The sequence below is a fragment of the Crotalus tigris genome, unplaced genomic scaffold, assembly GCF_016545835.1.
Source record: "Crotalus tigris isolate CLP2741 ecotype Arizona unplaced genomic scaffold, ASM1654583v1 scf7180000018151.1857312, whole genome shotgun sequence".
In the NCBI taxonomy this organism is placed as follows: domain Eukaryota; kingdom Metazoa; phylum Chordata; class Lepidosauria; order Squamata; family Viperidae; genus Crotalus; species Crotalus tigris.
The window spans coordinates 938,912-962,642 of record NW_024096849.1 but is presented as its reverse complement, the minus strand read 5'-3'; the positions used below and the strand labels follow the sequence as shown (position 1 = coordinate 962,642).

At 36.2% G+C, this 23,731-nt stretch overlaps 1 protein-coding gene across 13 annotated transcripts in view; it reads right to left on the bottom strand.

Annotated features, from left to right (window-relative positions):
• KMT2C (lysine methyltransferase 2C) overlaps positions 1–23,731 on the bottom strand; it is a 172,242-nt gene that overhangs the window by 64,168 nt on the left and 84,343 nt on the right. For all 13 annotated transcript variants that reach the window (XM_039348377.1, XM_039348378.1, XM_039348376.1 and 10 more), the window contains 9 exons: positions 15,540–15,702; positions 14,361–14,532; positions 13,074–13,188; positions 12,457–12,629; positions 11,772–11,932; positions 11,246–11,380; positions 8,211–8,917; positions 3,260–3,379; positions 261–377 (listed from right to left, as the gene is read on the bottom strand). In XM_039348377.1, coding sequence (XP_039204311.1) covers positions 261–377; positions 3,260–3,379; positions 8,211–8,917; positions 11,246–11,380; positions 11,772–11,932; positions 12,457–12,629; positions 13,074–13,188; positions 14,361–14,532; positions 15,540–15,702 — 1,863 coding nt within the window. The remainder of the gene's footprint in view (positions 1–260; positions 378–3,259; positions 3,380–8,210; positions 8,918–11,245; positions 11,381–11,771; positions 11,933–12,456; positions 12,630–13,073; positions 13,189–14,360; positions 14,533–15,539; positions 15,703–23,731) is intronic.

Below are 23,731 nucleotides of genomic sequence, written 5' to 3'. Positions count from 1 at the left end.
TTCTTCTTCCTCAGTGCTTTCAACAATGATAGAGCTTTTAATGTACTGGTCTCAGTGGAAAAGTTGGGATACATTCAGAGATGTATCTGCCTTGAAAACAGCCCATGTTGAATTGCATAGCACAGTCAACCATCAGCACAGGAAATATTTTTATGACATTTTGTATTATGTCAAAAACTATTTTATGAAAAGTCAGCAATGACTTTTAGCACTCTTTGTTTGGGCTAATTAACTTAAGACGCTGTGTCATAGATTCTTACCCCTGGCGCAAGAATTGATCCAATTCCATTCTTCAATTTTGATCTCCCACGCCCACCTCTTCCAGAAAGTCCTGTGCCTCGTGGTCTCCGCTTCCCAGGAAATCCTGATCCACGACCCTATTTAAATATAGAACCACTGAATTAGTCCTTACAAATTAACATCTACCGTAATATACAGCTGATAGGCAGTAGTAATAATAATAATAATAATAATAATAATAATAGTAAAGTTGGAAGGGACCTTGGAGGTCATCTAGTCCAACCCCCTGCTCGGGCAGGAAACCCTACACCATTTCGGACAAATGGCTGTCCAGTCTCTTCTTAAAAACTTCCAGTGTTGGAGCATTTACTGCTTCTGGAGGCAAGCTGTTCCACTGATTAATTGTTCTCACTGTCAGGAAGTTTCTCCTTAGTTCTAGGTTGCTTCTCTCCTTGATTAGTTTCCACCCGTTGCTTCTTGTCCTGCCTTCAGGTGCTTTGGAAAATAGCTTAATTCCCTCTTCTTTATGGCAGCCCCTGAGATATTGGAATACTGCTATCATGTCCCCCCTTGTCCTTCTCTTCGTTAAACTAGACATACCCAATTCTCGCAACCGTTCCTTATATGTTTTAGCCTCCAGTCCCCTAATCATCTTTGTTGCTCTTCTCTGTACTCTTTCTAGAGTCTCAACATCTTTTTTACATCGTGGTGACCAAAACTGGATGCAGTATTCCAAGTGTGGCCTTACCAAGGCATTGAAGAGTGGTATTAATACTTCGCGTGATCTTGATTCTATCCCTCTGTTAATGCAGCCTAGTACTGTGTTGGCCTTTTTGGCAGCTGCCGCACACTGCTGGCTCATATTTAACTGATTGTCTACTAGGACTCCGAGGTCCCTCTCACAGTTACTACTATTGAGCATGGTGCCACCTATGCTGTACTTGTGCATTTGGTTTTTCTTGCCTAAATGTAGAACCTTGCTTTTTTCACCATTGAATTTCATTTTGTTAGTTAGTGCCCAGTGTTCAAGTCTGTCCAGATCCTTCTGTATCTGAAGCCTGTCTTCTGGAGTGTTGGCTATTCCTGCCAGCTTGGTGTCGTCTGCAAATTTGATGAGTTCCCCATCTATCCCTTCATCCAAATCGTTGATGAAGATGTTGAAGAGTACTGGGCCCAGAACAGAGCCCTGGGGCACCCCACTACACACTTCCCTCCATATAGATGCAGTTCCATTGAGGACCACTCGCTGAGTACGGCCGGTCAGCCAGCTACGGATCCATCTGGTGGTGGTTCTGTCTACCCCACATTTTTCTATCTTGTCAAGTAGTAGGTTGTGATCTACTTTATCAAATGCCTTACTGAAGTCCAAGTAAATTATGTCCACAGCATTCCTCTGATCCACTAATTTTGTCACTTGGTCAAAGAATGCAATAAGATTTGTCTGGCATGATCTATTTTTGACAAACCCATGTTGGCTTTTAGTAATGACTTTGTTTGCCTCTAGGTGTTCGTTGATTCGTTGTTTGATTATCTTTTCCAGGATCTTCCCAGGTATTGAGGTCAGGCTGATAGGTCTGTAATTTCCTGGATCCATTTTTTTTCCTTTTTTGAGGATGGGAACTACATCAGCTCTTTTCCAGTCCTCTGGTAGTTCCCCTGTGTTCCAGGATCTTTGAAAAATATAGTTCAGTGGCTCCGATATCACATCTGCCAGTTCCTTGAGAACTCTGGGGTGTAATCCATCTGGTCCTGGCGATTTGAACTCATCTAGGCTGGACAGGTGCTCCTAACCATTTTCTTGCCTATCTTAACTTGTGTTTCTGTTTTGTTTTTTATGGCACTATTTTTGATAGGTAGGTCTGTTTTTTCCCTTTGTGTAAAGACAGATGCAAAAAATGAGTTAAATAGTTCTGCTTTCTCCCTGTTGCTTGTCACCTTCTTGCCACTTCCACCCACTAATGGACCAATCATTTCCTTCACTTTTTTCTTGTTTTTTACATGTTGAAAGAAGCTTTTTTTGTTATTTTTGACTTTGGTCGCAAGCCTTAGTTCATTTTGAGCCTTGGCTTTCTTCACTTCATCTTTGCAGGCTCGGGCTATTTGCTGATATTCTGACTTAGTTATGTTCCCCTCTTTCCACTTTCTATACTTGTCCTTTTTATCTTTCAATTTGTCAGAGAGTTCTTTATGCAGCCATGCTGGTTTCTTTTGAGAGCTGTTATTTTTCCTCTTTGTTGGTATTGTGCTAGACTGTGCTTTTATTATCTCATTTTTCAAAATTTCCCAAGCTTCTTGAGTTGTTTTCCCCTTGAGGATTCTCATCCATGGAATCCTTCCCAAGCCCTCTCTAAGTTTATTGAAATTAGCTCTCTTGAAGTCCAAGACTCTAGTTTGACTGTGTTCTATTGGTTGTGCTTCTATAATGTTGAATTCTAATATTGCATGATCACTTCCTCCCAGGGTTCCTATGGCTTCAACACCGTCTATCATTTCATCTCTGTTAGTGAGAATTAGATCCAAAATGGCTAATCCCCTAGTTCCCTTCTCTACTTTTTGGGAGACAAAGTTGTCTGCTAGGTTTGCCAGGAACCTGTTTGATCTTCCACTTGGTGCGGAGTTTGTCTCCCAGTTGATGTCAGGGTAGTTAAAGTCCCCCATTACTATTGTGGTGTGCTTCCTACATACCTTAGTTAGCTGACTAGCAAAAAGTTCATCTATGACTAGCAAAAAGTTCATCTAGTTCACTACATGTAACTCAAACATTGACTTTGCTTGTCAGAAGTTCACAAAAAAGGTAATCACATGTCCTTAGGACACTGCAACTGTCAGAAATATATGTCAGTTGCCAAGCATTCAAATTTTGATCATCTACATGACCATGGGGATGCGGCCACAGTTTTATAAGTCACTTTTTTTCAGTGCCACTGTAACTCTGAACAGTCACTAAACAAATTGTTGTAAGTGAAGGACTACCTATTCTGGTGAATGACTGCAATAAAGTTAAGTGAAGATTAATTACCACTTTGATGGTCCAAATAGCACTTCCTGGTAGTTGTCTAGATTTAAATGTTTCTCGACCTTCTGAAATGTCGGGGGACCAAGAAGGTGGGCTTGCTGTATTATGGCTATTCCAAATACCCTAAATATGTAAGAGGAGAAAATAAATGTATACAGCATTTACATCTATAAATGAAGATCATGTTGCAATGAAGATAGAAATGTGGTTGAAGATAAAAATATAAAAACATTGATAGGAAAATAAAAAGCTATTGGACAATAAAAAGATGCAATTTATCTTTAGTTATAACTTTGATTTTTACAAGATGTTACAGTTTGGGGATATTTTGCCAATTGTTATATAAAGATCTTTAATATTCTTAAAATCAGACTGCAAATTGGAGACAGTAGATTAGATCACTTGAAACAAAATTATTAATCAGAAATATTAAGTACAACAGACAAAACAGCATTTAAAATAAAAGCTGCAATATGAACATAAAAGACAACAGATCAGTTTAGGTATCTCTGAGCAGTATGTGGTCTAAGCACTATTTTTAATATTATGTAACTAAGTTTATATATCAAATAAAATCGATAATCATATCTACTTTCTTACATATCTTAAAAGTAAGCAATATATTTTGTTACACACCACTCATAAATAAGGATTGCATTCACATATTTTCAAAACATTCATTCAATATCAATGTTTCTTGTACTCTATATAACTTTCATATGCAAGAATCCATCCTTCATATTAAGCTAGAAAGCCAAATTCAGAGTTGTCACAAGGAACACACAAACGTATTATCCCCTAACTCCAACTTTGGCAGAAATCTTCTTTAAAATAATTGTTTCTTACAAAAATTTATGAGACTTAATACAAGTTTGTGTGTGTGGAAGTAAACAGCAGCCAGCAGCCAGAAAGGGATGGTTTTCTCTTGCAGCACTCACAAGGAGGAGTAACAATAGCAGCTGTGGAGAAAAGTGGTGAGTAGTAAGTAACAGTTTGTGAGTATGTGAGTACTTGCATGTGTTGTCTAGGGTAGAGGTCCCCAACCTTTTGGGCACCAGGGACCGATTGCGTGGAGAGAGGTTTTTCCGTAGACTGGAGAGGGCGTGGTTTTGTGTGCTGCCTGCATCTCGTGAATGGGGCTTTGCTTGTTTGTGCAGACCGGTTGCTGGCATGCAACCCCTGGCCTAGGGACCTGTGTGGTTGTTGGCTTTTTTGCCCTCCTAGCCTATTTTTCTTCTCTGTTTCCCTCCAAAGCCGCTCTTCTTCGTCTTTTTTAATTAATCAAAGATTAATTACTGTTACTGTTGCTTCAATATTTCTATAATAATACTGGCCCAAGTACCCAAGCTTAGCTCCTTTTCTGGCTGTCTACCTTCTTCTTTGGCTTAGATACAAGCACAGGGTGGATACCTGTCTCTAGAATATAGCAATCTCTTCTATGTCTAAGGGAGAGCTGCCCCTTCCACCATTTCCATCATTGTTTGTTTGGTGTTGGCACTAGTGAGAGGTCTGGTTTCTGCAGCCAGGATGTTGGCTATTGCTGCAAAATCTGAGCTCTCTGAGGGAAAACTCCCTTTCTTTTGCAGCTAAGGTTTGCTTTCATTTCATATAGAAAATTTAATATGTTCCTTGATTCTGTGCTTTATACATAGCCAACACTATTATTCGGGCCTGATCAGGAGACGGATTCCACTCAGCCTTTAAGATTTTCAGAAAAGAGGACTTCCAGTTCCAGTTCGCGGCGTCGCTGGTTGTGCAGAGAGACTTCTCTCCTCGCCGGCTAGTTTTCCCTCCGTTGGTGGACCCTTATACAGGTCCAAAGTCGCCCTGGAGGGTGCGACTTTCCATCGAGGAGGCTGCTGTCCGGCTACGGAGGAGCGGAGGCTCCTCCAGCTGTCTGGATGAATCTCCGAGGGCCGACGGAGAAGAAGATCAGCCATTAAAATGGCCAAACGCCCTGCTGCTTCAGACCGTAAGTCAGAGAACATCTAAGTTGTGAGTGCCCCCATGGTGAGCCCGGGTGGGAACTTTATTTTCAACTCTCTCTTTTCTATTTTTCTTTTTTTTTCTGAGACCTGTAAGAGCTTTTGAAATTATTTCCCTGGCTTGGAAAGGCGGCTTCTGCATTTTTTGGGAAGAAAGGCGTTTTGTAAACATAGAAATAGACTATATTTTACTTTTATATTTTTCCCCCCTTTGGATACAAAAGAAAGAAAAAAGATGGAAAAGATCTTCTTTCTTCCCTCTTTGCATGAACTGTATTATTATTATTATTATTGTTGTTGTTGTTGTTGTTGTATATTATTATACTTTAAAAGACAGAAAAAAGGAATGGATTGTTGGAAACGACCTTATCTAATTCATTGAGGACATCTACTGGCAAATGTTTGATACTACAAGTTTGACTATTCTATTAAAGATTTTCAAAACACTGTGGAGGGAAAGATAAGATGTGCAGCTGTGGAAGGTGTGGAGGTGGATGTTGTTTGTACTAAATATAGCCTCCACAAAAAGAAAATGAGATCTTCTTTTAAGCATTAGTATCTAAAATGGAGACTCAGCTACAATTGAACTATGCACTTACATTGGAAAAGATCTATGAGGCCTCTGATGAAATATGTGCTACAATTAAAAACTGTACTTTAGAACCAAGATCTAGAGATTCTACTACATCTGTTCAAAGTGATCCCCAGGCTACATCTGATTATGGTATAAATCAAAATATACCAGAATCTCTAGAGATAGTAGAGGAACTTATTTTACTTGACAACTCCTTCTTCTGCAACTTAGAGAATCAGAAGAAGCAAAGACTAAGACTTCAAACTATAAAGCAGTGGTTCTCAACCTTTTTAATGCCGCGACCCCCAACCGATCGTAAGTCGAGGACTACTCAACCGGTCGTAAGTCGAGGACTGCTCAACTGATGCAGCACCATTTGCAGAATGGGACTTTTGGTGGGCTCAGCAGGGCAGAGACAGCCTGGACAATTCTTATTGGCTTTTGAAAGCCAATAGAATTAGACTCTATTCAAGAGAGTCTATTCTATTGGCTTTCAAAAGCCAATAGAATAAAAGGGAGTAGCACAGCTAAGGAAAAGGGGGGGAAATGGCGGACTACATTGTTTGGCGACCCCCGTGAAATGGTCGTTCGACCCCAAATGGGGTCCCGACCCACAGGTTGAGAACCACTGTTCTATAGTCTGATGAAATACCACCAAAATGAAAGAAGCAAGATTTTAATGTGGTAAATATTCTAAGCTTTATTTGGTACAATAATCTTGCTTGATAGACAATTCAGATATGTGTCTATATTAGGATAGTATCTGGCCTGGCATGGGATAAAAAGGAATTAAACTGCAATTCATAGACACTACAATAGACATATCTTAACGTTAAGAAATAATGAAGTAGTAACTTCTTTATAAAGTATAAGTAGGAAAAAACAGATAAGTATAGTTGAAGCATTATGTTATAACATATTTATAGTCATTTAGTTTAATTCCTGGAGCTCACTGACATCAAATTATAAAAATAACAAAATAAAATTTAGTAGAATGTAAAAGTATGAATAAATTCACCAAATTACTAGTGAAGTAATTTATCTTCACAAGCAAGGTGATGGATTTAAAGAAGCGAGTTAAATAAGATGTATTACATATCTTTGTGATCATAGCTCTCTACTATCTGCAAGAAATAAAGGTTTGCTCCATATACTGAAACAGCCTAAACAACAACAACAAAAAAAAATACTGAAAAATATGCTTTCTGTTGGGAAAAAAACCCATGCAAAAAAACCAATATAAAAAGCTTTTAGCAAAACCAGTAAATAATAATTATCCCTAATACACTAAGAGAAATAGCATTAGAAAAAAACGATGTGATTCATCTACTGTGTTTTCAGATCTGAATTAAAAGCAGTTTTTAATTTTGGTGATTAGACTTTTTCAAAATGCTATTAGCTTAGAGATTTTTTCCATTTGTTATTATAAATATTCCTTGATAATTATTGGTACAGTAACATACTCAAATGCCACAATCCCTCTTTCAAAGATAACCAACATCAATAATATCAATTTATTTTATTTTTATTCTTAAATTTATTTGCCGTCCATCCCTCCACAAGGCAAATGTGGGTGACTTGCAAAATTAAAAGCAATAAACAAAACAGAAATATATAGCAATGAAATTATAAGTCATAGTAAAAAGTTTGGGAGGCATAGTCAAAATAATGATTATTATAGGTCAGTGATGGCGAACCTTTTAGAGACCGAGTGCCCCAAAACTACCACCCCCACCCCCATTCCTGCTCCGCCCTGCCCGATGGGCCACCCACCATCTCCATGGCCTGCCACAGATCACACAGGCAACCCAGCAGTGCCATGGTGGCCATGCCCTCCACCGTGCCCTGCAGCATCATCTGCATGCAATGGGGCACAGGGATGGAGTTTTGTTCCCGCTGCCCGGTTACCATGTACTTGGCTACGCTGCTTTGCATGGGCCACGCCTGGGGCAACTCTCCTCTGAGGGCTGCTGGGGAGGAGGGGGCCATGGAAGGAGGTGGGGCTGGGACGACGGGTGCGTGTGCCCACAGAGAGGGCTCCGAGTGCTGCCTCTGGCATGTGTGCCATAGGTTCGCCACCACTGTTATAGGTAGTCCCTGACTTACGGTCACAATTGAGCCTTATTAAGTGAGTTTTGCTCTATTCTAACTTTGCTTGTTAGATCACAAAAGGTAATCACTTGACTCCAAGATACAGCAACCATCATAAATATGAACAAATTATCAAGTTTGAATTTTGATCACATGACTGCGGGGATACTGCAATAGCTGTAAATGTGAAAAACAGTCATAAGACATTTTTTTTCAGTACCGCTGTAACTTCGAACAGTCACTAAACGAAGTCAAGGACTACCTGTATTAGTTTTATGCAATGAGTTTTAGCAAACATGCTTACCTGTCTTGACCTTGGTCTGCCAGGAGAAAACTTTCTTTTGGTGATAGCAGGTTTCCCCATTCCAATTTTTGGAGTGAGTGATACAAATGTGGATGGAAGAACCGCAGCAGATTCTAATGATGACATATGACATCGCAACATCTCCTGGGATGCACTTGGCTCTAGCGAAGATGTTGGCAAAGAAGATACATCAATAGATTTGCTTATTTTAACAGATGATGGACATGGGGAAAATATCTCAGGTGATGATTCTGAAGATTTGCCTGCCAACTGGCAACTCTCAGTTGCACAACTTTCACTTTGAGGAAGAGATGACACTTCAGGAGAGTCTCTTCCATTTGTACTTTCTAGAACGACCACTGCTTCAGACTGTTCTTCCTTTGGACTGGAGATTGGTTCTTTACTGACCAAAATTAAAGTTTCAGGTATCTTGGATATATTCTCTGGTTCCATCTGAAGAAGCTGACATTCCTCTTGGGGCACTTCCACCAACTCAGTGCTTGCCTGTGATGGTTTTGTTTCTTCAGCTTGTTTATCCAATTCTTGCTGTGTTATTTCTGGAATATTTTCTGAAGTTTCCCTCTTTTTATCAGAGAGATTACTATCAGGTGCAGGAGTATTTTTAACAGATGTTTCCCCTTCTTCTGTATCAAAATGACTGGAAACCTGTGTCTCCAGTTCACATTTCTTTTCATCTAATGAGAGGCCTGATCAAATGAGGATATTGTATTTTAGTCTTATACAATGGTACTGCTATAGAAAGCAACATCGTTTCAAAAATACTTCCCCCCCTTTAAATCTTGAAAGTGCAAGCAGCTAAATGTCTACAGACTGTTTTTTAATTCTGAATTTTAGTTCTGTAACACAGTACAAAAAAATGGTCCCAGTTAGCATCCTGCTGCTAATTATTGATAAACCTATCCTTTCATATATTTATCTAACCCAACTAGAAATTAGCTTATTGCAACTTGAAATTAAAAATCCACAATCTAGATACCACATAAGAAATATCTTTTATTTTTAGGTACCAAATATATGTCCAATCAGTTAAACAGTCCAGAGTTTTACTATTATAAAAGGGGGAACATTTTCTATCGCATAAAATAATTATATATATTTATATCATGTCCACACCTTACTTATAAAGGTAGTTCTTGACTTACAATCACAGTTGAGCCCAAAATTCCTGTTGTAAACAAGACAGATGTTAAATGAGTTTTATACCATTTCATAACTTTGCCACAAGTATTAAGTAAATCACTGCAGGGGTTAAGTTGTAACATGGTTGTTAAATGAATCTGGCTTTGCCTATTAGAAGGTTGCAAAAGGGGATCATATGACCCTGGGACTCTGCAATCATCATAATTATGAGTCAGTTGTCAAGCATATGAACTTTGATCATGTAACCATGGAGATGTTGCAACAGTCATAACTGTTAAAACTGTCACCAGTCATTTTATAACTTCAAATAGTAATTAAATGAATGGCTGTAAGTCGAGAACTACCTGTATAAGAATATATGAATATATAAATAGAATAGAATAGAATAATAATAATAGAACAGAATAGAATAGAATAATATATGTCTTTGAGTTATTGCTGACTTGTAGTTTTCTTGGCAGGATTTCAGAAGTGGTTTTCCATTGCCTGCTTTTTAGGACTGATTGGTCCAAGTCACCCAGCTCGCTTTGTGCACAAGCTGGAATTAAAATCAAAATATCCTGGTTTCTAACCAGTGCCTTAACTGCTACAGCAAACTGGATCTCATAATATAAATATTATATTTTTATTCTTATTGGTCCAGAACACTTATAAAGTTAATATCAAATTTAGCAAAGTAGAAATTATATTTTTAAGAATATTTCATCTATGATTAGATAAATAGACAAGTGTTTTTTGTTTAAATTGTCACACTTGTATTAAGTCTGATGGATTTTTAAATTATCATGGTTTACAAAATAATTTATATATCATGACGAACAATTACCTGACATCCAAGGGGAGCCCTGGTAGTGCAGTGGTTAATGTGAAGTACTGCAGGCAAACTGTGCCCACAGCCAGGAGTTTGATCATGAAAAGACTAAAAACTGAGTCAGTCTTCCATTCTTTCAAGGTGGGTAAAATGAGGACCCAGATTGTTGGACCCCATATGCAAATAATGCTATACTGTAAACTGCCCAGAGAGGATTGTAAAATGCTATGGGCCAGTTAATAATTTAGCCACTAAATGCTATTGCTATTGCTATTGTTACTCAAGTGATCTTACAGAGTTTATAAGCTGAAACTCATACTTATAAAGTATTTATTTCAGTATTAGTTTATTTATTTATTAATTAATCTACCTTGCTCAGAAACAGATTTGGGCAAGAACCTATTTGTTTATTCGGACAGTTTTAACTAAATTGTGACCTTTCGGATTTGTATTACATAAACTGACATAATTTAAGAAATGCGAGTTTCTTAAAGGTCCTACTGAATTTTCTCTGTCTATAAAAATATTCTCACTTTTTAAAAGTTCTGCTTTAATTCTAATACTGAATAATTATTTTACAAAATTATGCAATGCTATTCATTCACATATACATATATCATTATTACAAAATCATTAAAATGATAATGTAAGATATTTTTAAATTATTCAACCAACCAAAAAATGAATAGTTTAGAAAACTACCATGTCCCCTAGATAATGAGTCTCTTATACAGTGAGAACGACAAACAGAAAAAATTCAATCTGAAGAAAAGAAGACCAGAAATAAGTTACTAACTCCACTGACTAAAAGCTGTCTGTTTTTCTGTTTTGTATTTCTTTCAGTTATACATTTTATCTTGGTCTTAGTAATAAAGAATTGTTGTTTTATTATATATTTCATCAGAAGATTGCAGGGTGAATATCTATACAGAACAGTTCTATAATCTTTAGGAATTATCTATTCTAAAACCCTTATTATTGTAAACACAAAATGCACTGCTCAAATGCATTTTGTTACATTTTCTAAATATTTTAGAGTACTGATTGCATTTTATATACATACATATATGATCTGCTGTCAAACAAAGGGCGTCCTTATCATTTGTAGAAGACTCAACCATCAATTCTTGATCAAGGCCACCTTCAGATACTAGCGGTTTCTTGTTTCCTATGTCTCCTGAACCTATATTTTCCATTTCTATTTCATGTGCATAGATATAAAAAAAGCAAAGACATTATCAAGCTTGTACATTTAATTATTTTTCTCATTCAACTCATAGGGAAAACCTTGGGTAACAAATACCATTCTACTTTGAATAGTATTTCTATATTAGGTTTGTACATTGTAAAGAGTTAGGAATGGTTCTTATTTGAGTTAAACGGCGGGAAGGAAAATGAAATACGAGATGCAGTCACACTAAAATTTGGAGGTCTTTCTGGAAAATTGTATCAAGCCATTTCAGCAATATAGATTTTAAAAAATAACTGTGCTTTATTGCAAGAATAATCTGGAAAAGGAAGAAATCGGCAGACTTCAGGTGAAGAAACAACAAGAGGCACAAAGAGATAAAAAAAGAGGTGGCCAGTACCTGTGTCAACTTCAGGCAAAAGTTGTTCAGTCTCCATCATGTCACACATTTGTGTATGTTCTTGATCTACGTCTGCATGTTTGCAAAGACTGCAGATATATTCTTTAAAATGAATATCCAATTCATTGTCAGGAGGCTTATCACATCCTATGTGTATCCATCTGCAGGGAATAATAGGTTTAGAATTCAGATTAACATGTTAATTTCTTCCACTAATATACATTTCCAGTGGGACAAAAAGGTCTTTTCAACATTTTGGACCATTTCAAGTTGGGCCTTTTAATATTTATTGTTTTACTTGGATAACTAGTGTAATATGCCATGCTCACTAATGAAGAAAAAAAGAGTATTGTGTACGCTTACATATAATTTCTTAACAAGAAATAAGTTCCATTATAAATGGTAACAAGCCGAACACACTTCTTAGTCAAACCTTTATAGGACATGATATATGATTCTACAGAAGTTGGTGAGAGAGTTTGAGAATTCAGTCTCAATTAGCCTCAATTCTTGTGCATATTACTATTCTGTGAGAAATTAAGCTAAATTTTCAGAAAGATCAGTAGTGGATACAACAGTTAAGTACCAAAGAAAAGTAATATTGATATATTCTTCTTGAAATGATTTGGAAACCATTAACAAGTAGAGGATTAAATTAAGGTAGAATAAAAAAAACACTTCTCACCTTTTACACATATGACAGTGCAACCTTTCTTTTTGCAAGTTTGGATAAGGGGATTTTTCACAGAAAGGACAAGGCAGGTTATCTTGTTGACGATAACAATTGTCACACATAAGGCAGTTGTAATGCCATTGGCTACTGATCCGTGTGCCACATTCTGCACATACCCTGCAATTCTGGAAGTCCAAAAAAATTGAGTTTTTTTTTTTAGCCACATTATTTTATGGTATCAAAACATCAGTTAACTCAGAAACTTCAATCAACTAACAATGCAGCTTATATAGAACAATTTTAAATTGCCCCCTGGTCAGCAATTTATATCTTTTAAATGATATCTTTATATTATTAAAGTTTATTTATACAACTAAGTACAGTATCTGCTACCTGCTCAAAAGATGCCTGGGCAGTTTGCAATACAATATAATGGTAGTAATAACAGCCAATAATTAAAAATGTAAATAAAATCCCATTCTGTCATTTGAGCAGCAGCAGTTCTCCAAAAAAAAAGGCCCTAAAGAAGAACATCACTCCTAACAGCCTTCTTGAATATTACTCTTAAAATCAACTTACACTTCAATTTCACACTAACTCTAAATTTAGGAAATTGAATTTAAACTTACTTTGCATTTCCACCCATTTGTTGGTACAGAATCCATAACTGGTTGTAAACAAAAAGTATGATACCCTTTGTCACATGTATCGCATACAAGCATTTTGTTGTCTTCTCCAGACTGCCTAAGGGATAGATCCATAATTTAAGTTAGATTGGATCAAAAGATAAAATTCTTTAAAGTCTGAAGCAAGACAGATGAATATAACAGCAAGAGCAGGCAAGTAGGTTAATGAAATGCTAAAGTCTCGCTGAAACACAATGTCTGTGATTAATGTCACAGTATCAACCCTTTTCTAATGGATATACCATTTCATCTTTAAGTATAAGAAACAGTGCACATCCCTAAAGCATATTATATTCATGATGCATGTGTATATGTGGCCTCACAAATATTAAGCAATTTTATGTTATCAGGTCTCCTTAGAACATAATAATATGAAACAAGATTTAAAAAGTAATAAAATCAACATGGTTAAAGAAATTGTGGAGTATTATATAGATTTGCCTTGATTCTGAAACTGACATGGACACAGTGAGTAGCAAACACAGTGTAAAAAGTTGGGGATGCATTTTGTTTTATATTATGTTCAGCATTTTATCTAAAACTACACTAGGGATTTCTAATTATTGAAAAACATGCCCAAAAGATTATTTTCTCCATTCTTCATAGGTCATAGACCTCATCTAGGGAAGATTGTTTTAGAAGAGACATCATCACAGGCAAGCAAAAATGGCGGAAGAATCAAAATTTCTAGGAGCAAACCTATTTAGGTTATGTAGTAAAGCAAATACAGTAAAGCAAGCGTCATTTGTTGACAATGTCATATCCACAACAAACTATCTTCTAATGAACCCAACAGAAAAAAAATTCATAGGTTTTACTTCATCTTTTCATAACACTACAGGCAAACCTCGCTTACCAACTGCCTTATTTAGTAATGGTTTGACGTTACAAGGGTGTAAAAAAATATGATCCTCACAACTTCCCATAATCACAAATGATTAGCATTTGTGTGCTTTCTAATTGATTAGCACTAATCAGAGTTCATGGAGAACACGGAAGTAAAATTGTAAGTCATGATCGTGTGGTATTCCACTTAATGATATAGTGATTCACTTAATGATAAAGCAGAAGTGATGAGGCTATCATGATCACAGTTTTCCACTTAGTGACTGCAGGACTTAGTTGAAGAGTTTCTAGTCCCAACTGTGGTCACTAAGAAGGACTACTTACACACAATAATTTAAAATGAGGTACCAGTGCTTTAGCACTTTATATTCTAGTTTTGCTTACTTGCAGTTCTGGCACACTTTACAATCAGGACACTGCCAACCTGCCCGTTTGATAGGGGTCACTTGTATATCCAGGCACATTCCATGATAATGCTGGCCACAGGTTGTACAAAAAAGTTGATCTAACAGGTCTCCAGGGCTGTCGCACACTGCACAGTTAGCTTCTTCCTTGGCTAAAAATTAATAGAAGAATTCTGTGTTATTTTATAGGGGAAATAACTTTCAAAAGATGAAACAGCTAGATATATTTTTTTTAATTCTATACATTTTATTCAAGTGTTAAATAAGGGTTATGCACGCAACATTATGAAAAAATGGACCCAGAAAATAAAGCATTTAATGTCCATATGAGTCTGTTATGATATACAGATTATAGTTTTTAAAATTAAAACAGGTGCTAGTGAGATTATTGCCATTACTAAAAAAGAAGAGTGCAGCAGGAACAGCCATTTATATTTCAAAAAAGATGTTGCAAGATGAGAGAGCAGACCAAATTAATCTCAAATTAGCTGATAATAAGGCAATCTGATTTCTGTTGTTTCTCAACATTTAATTTGAACTGCTACTAGATAGTAGAGAAGAAAAAATAATTTTGCGCCATCTCCTTGCCTATAATCCTTCATATTGGGCAGATTTATCTACTCCAATTCCTTTTATTTTTTAATTTATTCCTTTGATTTGTATAGCTGCCCATCGTGCAACCAATTACAACATTTTTTAAAAAAAAAAAATCAGTGATGGGAAAACAACAGCCAGGGAGCCAAACCAATCTGCACAAATAATATCCAATCAAATCCATAGAGATTTGAAATAACTAAATAAACATCTGATTAGGAAGTTCTTTTATAATAGTTTACTTCAGTGGTGAGATTCAGCCAGTTCGCACCACTTTGGCAGAACCGGTAGCTACCATATATGCCGGCGTATTAGGCGACCCTTTATCTTTATCGCCGAGTCGCCTTCCTAGAACGTCGTCTTATACGCCGGAAACTACCAGTATTTCTGGCGTATAAGACGACCCCCGTCTTTGGCGCCGAGTTTAGTGCTTCCGGAAGTCGTCTTATACACCGGCATATACGGTAATTTTTTGTTGCCCAGGCCCAGAATGGACATCCGGAAGTAGCATTCGCACAGGGAACCGGTTGTTCACATATTTGAATCCCACCACAGGGTTACTTACATCTTCGTGGAGCCTGGTCAATATGATCTGGACAAAGAAGGGAAAAGTTATTAAAGTCCTGAAATGCGCCTGCTCCAGCAGCACACGGGTAATGATATATGTGGGTGCATTCCTCTTCACAGCATTTGATAGTGGCTCCAAGGTGCTTGCAGTACGCACATCGCTGAAACACAAAAAACAGGGCCACCTCAGCACTGCTTCTCAGAATTTTAATACTTTGCTTTCTCCCCTAAATTAATTCCTTCTTTGAAATGACTGAAGACATAGAAATTTGTCTCAGATCTATCTAAAATTTATAGCTGGCTATCAGAATTTGGATTGCCTATTTTCAAATTCACTACTTATTATAGCAACTGGAATACACACTTTGTTCATATCATAAATTAGCCACCTAACAGGTACAAAAATAAACAAGTGAATGCCATATTCTAAAATTGTAATTATTTCAGTAAATGGATTGAATTCAACCTGTACACTAAATAAATAGAATATTCTTTTCCCCTTTTAATATCCTTCCTGTACCTTCAAATGTTTTCTATTTTGAAATTAAAATGTATGTTTTTCTCCCACTTAGAAACAACAAATGCTGATCCATCAATTAAACCATTGCAACACACTATTATTATCAGGCTTACAGCTCATTTCATTAACTAAATTTATTCTTACTGCCTTAGATCTAATCGCAGAGTAGATTTTCTGTGTATGTAGTTATATAATCATGTAAAAGAAAATACAGGAGTAGAATTTTTGTTGTGCCCTGACTAGTGCCAGGAAATTCTCTGTTGCAAGAATAATTTGATATTTTCCATTATGCTTTTTAAGTCATATGACAAGCCCTATACTTTGACTCTTAACAAAGAAAACTTTTAAAAATACATAAATAAAATGGGACTTCACTCATCTTAAAATTGCCAAGGTTGGAAGCACTAACGTCAAGCCATAGAGTACATTGGTATTTCAAAGCAAAGCATGGTAGTGCAGTGGTTAAAGTGCAGAATTGAAGGCAAACTCTGTCCACAGCCTGAAGTTTGATCCCAACAGGTCTTAAGGCTGACTCAGATTTCCATCCTTCCAAAGTCGGTAAAATGAGGACCCAGATTGTTGAGGGCAATATGCAAATAATGCTTCTATGTTGTAAACTGTGCCCAGAGAGTGCTATAATGCATCATGGGACAGTATATAAGCCTAAATGCTATTGCTATGCTATTGAAACCAGGTAATGACATCAGAACTAATGATGTAGGATAGATAAGAAATGGGGAGCTTGGGTTCAATTCCTCCTCTCACTACAGAAGCCTTTGGACCGATTAATCTCTTTTAGCTCCCGGACAAATTCCAGTTCCCCTCAGTCATGGAAGTTCCCTGGGGGAGTTTGGGGCAGTCCCTCTTAGCTCAAGAGCAAGTAAGTATAGTGGTTAAGGGGCTGGGTAAAGAATAGGAAGACTCATGTTCAGGTTCACCTCACAGCTTCAGTTGTTTACCGAGTGAGTTAAATATTAACTGAGTTAAATATTCATTCTCCTGTCCCATCTTTCTTGGAGGCATTTGATTAGCCGTGGTTGATTCTCTATTATCTGATCTACTAGAGCAGGGCTTTTCAACCAGTGGTACAGGTACCACCTGTGATACATTGGCACCTGGCAGGTGGTACGCAACCATCCTAGAAAAGTGGTAGCGGAGGAGGGGAATGAGCTGAACCAATGGCAGCACTGCACAAGCCTGAGCGAGAGATGGCTGGAGCTGCAGGGCTGTCAGGACTTATCAGTGCCGCTTTCCAGCCGATCAGCACTTCTTTAGGACTGTGAGGGCTCAGTGGAAGCGCCAGGATCAGCGCCAGGCTCCAGCTGGAGCTCGGCACTAATCCTGGTGCTTCTGCTGAGCCCTGAAGAAGCACCACTCAGCTGGAATGTTGCCTTATCTCCAGGGTCTTGTGATTTACATTCAGATGTGTGGCAACTGATTCATATTTATGACGGTTACAGAGTCCCAGGGTCATGTGAAGTGACCAAAACCTGTTGCAACCACCCAGCAGATGGGGGGAATAAAAACCAAACAGCCCCCACCCCCGCTGCCAATCCTCAACAGAAATATTTACAACAATGGAAACCTCAGACAGGAGGAAGAGCGCCACCAGGTAGGCAGGCAGGTGTCTTGCTCGGCTATGGCTTGGGGGGCATTTTTTTCAGTGCCATTGTAACTTCGAACAGTCACTAAGCGAACTGTTGTAAGTCAAGGATTACCTGTACTTCATCACTTTTTTCCTTTTGGGGGGGGGGTCATCAAGTTTTTGACACCTTGCTAGGCGACTGGTGATAACTCGGATATTGCCGTATCCGAAAAGTGGTACAATAGGTGAAAAGGTTGAAAAGCCCTGGACTAGAATTCCTCTTATAGTGCAAATATTTCAACATAGGTTTCAGTGCATTCTTATCAAATGATGAGCAAGCCTAATATTAAGAAGATAAAATCCTGACACAGTATGATTAAAGAAACCACAACAAATATGATAGAAAAATTAGGATATTGATGCTATTTTGACTTGTATTTTTCTTGCGTGTCAACCTTACCATTTTTCTGAGTTATTCATGATCTGGAATTTCAATCACTCCAATTACTCCAAACAAAAACAAAGTGGAGAATGGAGTAAAAAGCAGAGATGTTCACCCCGCTCTTTCTCCCCAAGCCTCAACCTTCATTCCCATCTAGCTATAAAGGTTGCTAGGAGATAACAGACTCCTTTCAGTAGACAAAACTCACTCATTTCCTAGAGTGGAAAGTCATATTGAGCAGAGCAGCATGATTATGTTTTAATTACTAAACGTGCTTCTGACACTGTAGCCACACATTATGATTTAAGCTCTCTATGTGGAACAGTCTAACCAGGGAAAATTTTCTTTGTCCTTCCACGATAACTTTCTTTCCTCGCTACTGAATTGTTCATTTGTGTGACTTTACCAATTTTCTCAGAACTTTAACATTCTACCTTTAAATAAGATTCCCCAGATGAATCATAGACTTTTATTGCTAAGCTATTTATACAGAACTAATTTTGTAGAAAATTAATAGTTGATGAAAAAGCAGTAGCTTAATTTCTACACCAACAAAAGCTGTATTAATATAACCTGTTGTTTCCTTTTGGATTGCTCAATTCGACTACATTAGTTGAATAATTTTTACGTTTTTCACAATATATTATTTCACAAGCATTTACTAAATGAGTTTAGAAGAAAAAATGTTTTCTTTCTTTCTCCATAACCACTTTCCACTATCTTTTAGTTCTACTGATTTCCTTTATTTGGCTATATAAAAATTTAAATATTTCAATTGGTCTCTGTGATTTGAACAATCAATAAAACTATCCTTACGGAACTATTTGGCAAAATGTTTTACAAAAATCCTGCAGAACATTATGTGAAGTTGTAATAATTAAATAAATTAAGTATTGTTATAGTTTGCCTTATATTATCCTTAACCCAGAAAAAAGCAAACTATAACAATGTTTACCACCTGTTTCTTAATTTTGCATTCAATTAATTTTACATTCCAAACTAATAGTTGTTTCTCTTGTAATACAGATTGTTCAATGGTAGTAATCATAGATGATCAATTTTAAGTGGTTTATATATAGAATGCTGCTCAGTTATGTTGCTACATCTACCAAATGGTTGTTCTTTTCCAAGAATCTTATCCTTTAACAGGGACAAATTCATACTTTTTGTTATTTATCATTTTTACTACCAATACCAGGTGATATCCACTAATGGTTCAAAAGAAATTTTGAGATTTCTTTAAGGCACTTTAATATAAATGCTCCTCCAATAAACTTTCAGTGTATTAAGTACATTTAATACATTATGATGTGTAATTTGCTTTGCTTCTATATATTTCAATTTTTGAAGTGAAAAAGAATAAACTACATTAAGAATATTCCATCCATCTATTCTGTGCACATCTAGTTTTTAAATTAAAAAAAAAAACCCTATACGTAGTCTTCATTTAATGAATGGTAATTTAGCAATTATTAAAAGTTACAACAGACCCAAAAGAAAGTACTTATGACTAATGATGTGAAGTTCATGACACCTACTCCCCTATTCCATGGTCATGTTTTGGCACTTTAGTGCTCAGCAACTGGTCCACATTTACGGCCATTTGCAGCAGTCTATCATCATGTGAACATCATTTTTGAAATTTTTGCCAGAAACCAATGCTTAATGGGCAAAAAACACCTATTGCAAACAATGGATTCATTTCACAACTGCAGTGGTTCATTTAAACAACTGCAGCATTCACTTTTCAACCACCGCATTCACTCAAAGACTGCTGCTGCAAAAAAAAATTGTCATACAATTAGGTTTTTCATGTAATGACGTATTTAACAAGCCCCATGACTTGTGGGCTTAATTGGAATCATAAGTTGAGTTTTTATAAAAATATTTTCTGTTATATGCACATCATTAAACAGTATATTGTACTAGGTAAGTGTAAAATTGTAAACAGCAGAAGATTCAGAGGGAGGGAGGTAAATGGTTAGGTACCGTAAGTCTTGGTTAATATAAGTTTTTAAATAGACATCTAATTTATAATGTGGATAGCTGTCAAAATGAAAATAAGGATGAAGCCGTCAGTACAGAACAATAACACGGGCATAATCAAATGAAAATAGACAATCTAATAGCATTTTTAAGTTTTAATGTTCATAACATATATTTTTTATTGAGCTTTGGAACAAAAAGATAAGCAGCACAATTCTTTCAACATGATGACATACAATATTAGACCATATAACCGGTAACTGTATTAACAAACCAGTGGACAAATTGGGGATATTTAGTACAATGGAACAGGTCAACAATCTAAAGTGTTTTATTATTGTAACAAGGCTAACTGTGGTGAAATCAAGCCCAAACAGGAACATTTGCAGCAAAGAAGCAAACTGTACTGGGGAATGGATTCTACTTAAAAATTCGTCTATTGAACCGGAAGGAAAAAAATAACTGAAGCTCTACATTCAAAATGAACAAAACAACTTGGAGTGGGGTGATTCAAGGGATGGAAATCAATTGGAAAATCCCTGTTCTGCCATTTTCAGTGATTAAGAAAATTAAGTACAATGTTTCTTTACTTAATGACAGATAAACTCTGAAATTTGGTGCATGGAGGTGGGATGATGACCACCAATTGAAATGATTTTAAAAGAGAATTACTGTAGAAGATTCACAGAGGACTGGGATATCCAGCAAGTGTCTTCTTATGTTCTTATAAAATTCAGGTCATTTTATCAAATGCTAATTTTTTATTTAAAAAATCTAGGCTTCATGATGCCAATAGCATGAGAGATGAAAGATGAATCATAAAAACTAAAGGAATAAAACATATAGTAATAAAGCAAAAGCAAAAGCAGAATACATAACACCTGTCATACTTGCATTATGGTTCTTAATTCTCAAAATTAAAACTAAAAAAAATTAATGCCTAGAAAAGAATGGTGTTTTCCTGGGACTAAAAAGATACAAATGTTCATGTCAGGAAATCTTTTTTGTAGAATATATTCTATACGCAGGAGTTAATTTACTGAATTTTGTGGGACATCTGGGCAAAGACCTTTAAGAAGACATATAGATCTCTTGAGGAAATACGTAAAAAAGTGAGTCCTGTTGTGTAAATCTTGAATATCAAATGGAGGGAATCTTTGACACTATAACTAAATTTAAAAACCAAGAAAAAGAAGTATTAGTTAGTAATTCATTATTAAATAGCTGTTTTTCCTATATTTTGAAAGACCAAAAAGGACAGAAACTTTGAACACTGCGATGAAATAAATTCCATCTAAAAGGTATTTGATAAAGTATTCAAGTTAAAGCACCCATGGTTATTTCCATGGCAAAGACTGAGAGGAGCACAACAGTTTGCCTCTTAAGGCTATTTTCCTTAATTATTTTAGACATAGAATACCAGATTCCATATACAATACCTATAACAGTAGCCGGCAATTTAATCCTACAGCCTATGATGAAAAGAGAAAGCGTTATTACATCTCTGAATTGTCCAATTAAAAACATGAACAAAGTAGATTGAATTACCACACCGAATTCAAGAAGTTTGACATTTTTGTAGCAGATAAAATAAATGAGCTGCCAATGTTAATTGCAGATCCAAATAAAATAAAAAAGTGGGATTTTGACCACCTTATGATGAAATGCAGAACCTGGTTTCCATCTCAATTTCATCTGCCTCTCAAGCATTTTATTCTTTTTGCTTTTCATGTAATAACTCTCAGACCTCATTATTATTATATTATATTATTATAAATATCAAACAGTAAAGAACAGTGATATTTTTAAGAATAGAAGAAATAATTTTTTCTTTGATGAAAGTGTCTTTGAAAATAGTAAATGTAATTAGACTAACAGATCAGACTCTGTGGGAAGGTGGACTGTTTTATATATAAAGACAATAGCTGTGGATTTTACAAAACAAGAGGCTGCAATAATATGGGTTAGACAATCTGATTGTGACCAAAGAGAGCCAAATTGGGACTAAAGAAGCCTGCCTTTTATTCTGACATAGTAACTGACATATTTTCACATTCTCACCATAGCAACCACAAGAAAAATTGCCAAGCTGGTAAAAACATGATTGCAACAGCTAAGAAGTGGAAGAAGTATTTGCAGAGATAAAAAAAATATCAAAAAGCAGTTAAGAAAATTTGGAGGATCTGTAGAACAAGAGGCTGCAGACTTACAACAAATTACAAAGTTTTGGAAAGTAAAACAGAAATTATAAATAGGGAGATATAGAAGGATTTGAACAATTTGGTATTATTGGAACTTGGAAGAAAAGAATTTTGTTTAAAATTTAGAGAAATTCCACAAGAACATGGAGAAGACGTTAAAGAAAAGTTGGTTAAGTCTCTGCCTGGATTTTTGAAATTGGGAGGAAGATTATATTGAGACAGACTGATACACCTATAGAATCAATGCAGGTTTTGTAAAATTAAAGAACATTCCAATGGATGTCTTTGTATACTTAAGTAACAAGACAAGTAATCAGATGAAGGAAATGACCAGGCTGAGCCTGAGGCAGAAGTCATCAATCTCAAGTCTCTTTGTGCCCACAAGAGATCTAGGTCCAGCCCACCTTGAATTCCATTGACTCTTATCTACCATCTATTTGCTTTGGTAGTTCAGGTTCTTATAAAGAGCATGAGCTTACAATAAATCTTTATGTTCATTTGAACTTCCTGGACTTCCCGATTTTCCTATGTTTGTCATCAAGTTCTATAACAGCATTTTAACACTATCTGAGGGGTTGCCACAAAGAAGAGGGAGTCAAGCTATTCTCCAAAATACCTGAGGGCAGGATAGGATTTGTATTATACTAATGGATGGAAACTAATCAAGGAGAGAAGCAACCTAGAACTAAGGAGAAATTCCCTGACAGTGAGAACAATTAATCAGTGAGAACAATTAATTTGCCTCCAGAAGTTGTGAATGCAACACTGGAAGTTTTTAGGAAGAGCCTAGACAACCATTTGTATGTAATGGTATAGGCTCTCCTGCCTGAGCAGCGGATTGGACTAGAAAACCTCCAAGGTCCCTTCCAACTTCTACTCTACTCTATACTCTACTCTACTCTACTCTACTCTACTCTGATAATACAGATGTAATTGTACCCAAAAAAATCCCAATTACAATATTACATAAAAGAGTACTTTTTTCTGACAAATTTAAATGAAAGAAATTTCATTAGGTAGAATAAGGGGTGATTTTTATTTTCAAATAACAGATTTAGGTTGAACTCTCTGTAGAAAGCAAGATTTTTTAAAAAAAACATAAAAAATTGGAGGAGACACAAAGAGAAGTGACAACGACAGGTAAGACTATGCAAATACCATGCAAGATGCAAGATCTTGAAGAAGATTCCATGATGGGAACAGAATCAGAAGTGGGAACCAATTGAAACTGGAAATATCAAATTAGAATTTTTACATAGTGATAAGTAAATGTTTAATTCAAGTGATAGATATGACAGAATAAAGTGGTAACAATACTAAAAAATAACATTGCTAAGTATTTGCTTGGCTATAAACCATCTATTATAATGACTAAATATTCAATAAGTATCAATTTTATGCAAGTATATATAAACCTACAAATTCATAATATAGGAAGATGTTGAGGAATTCTCTG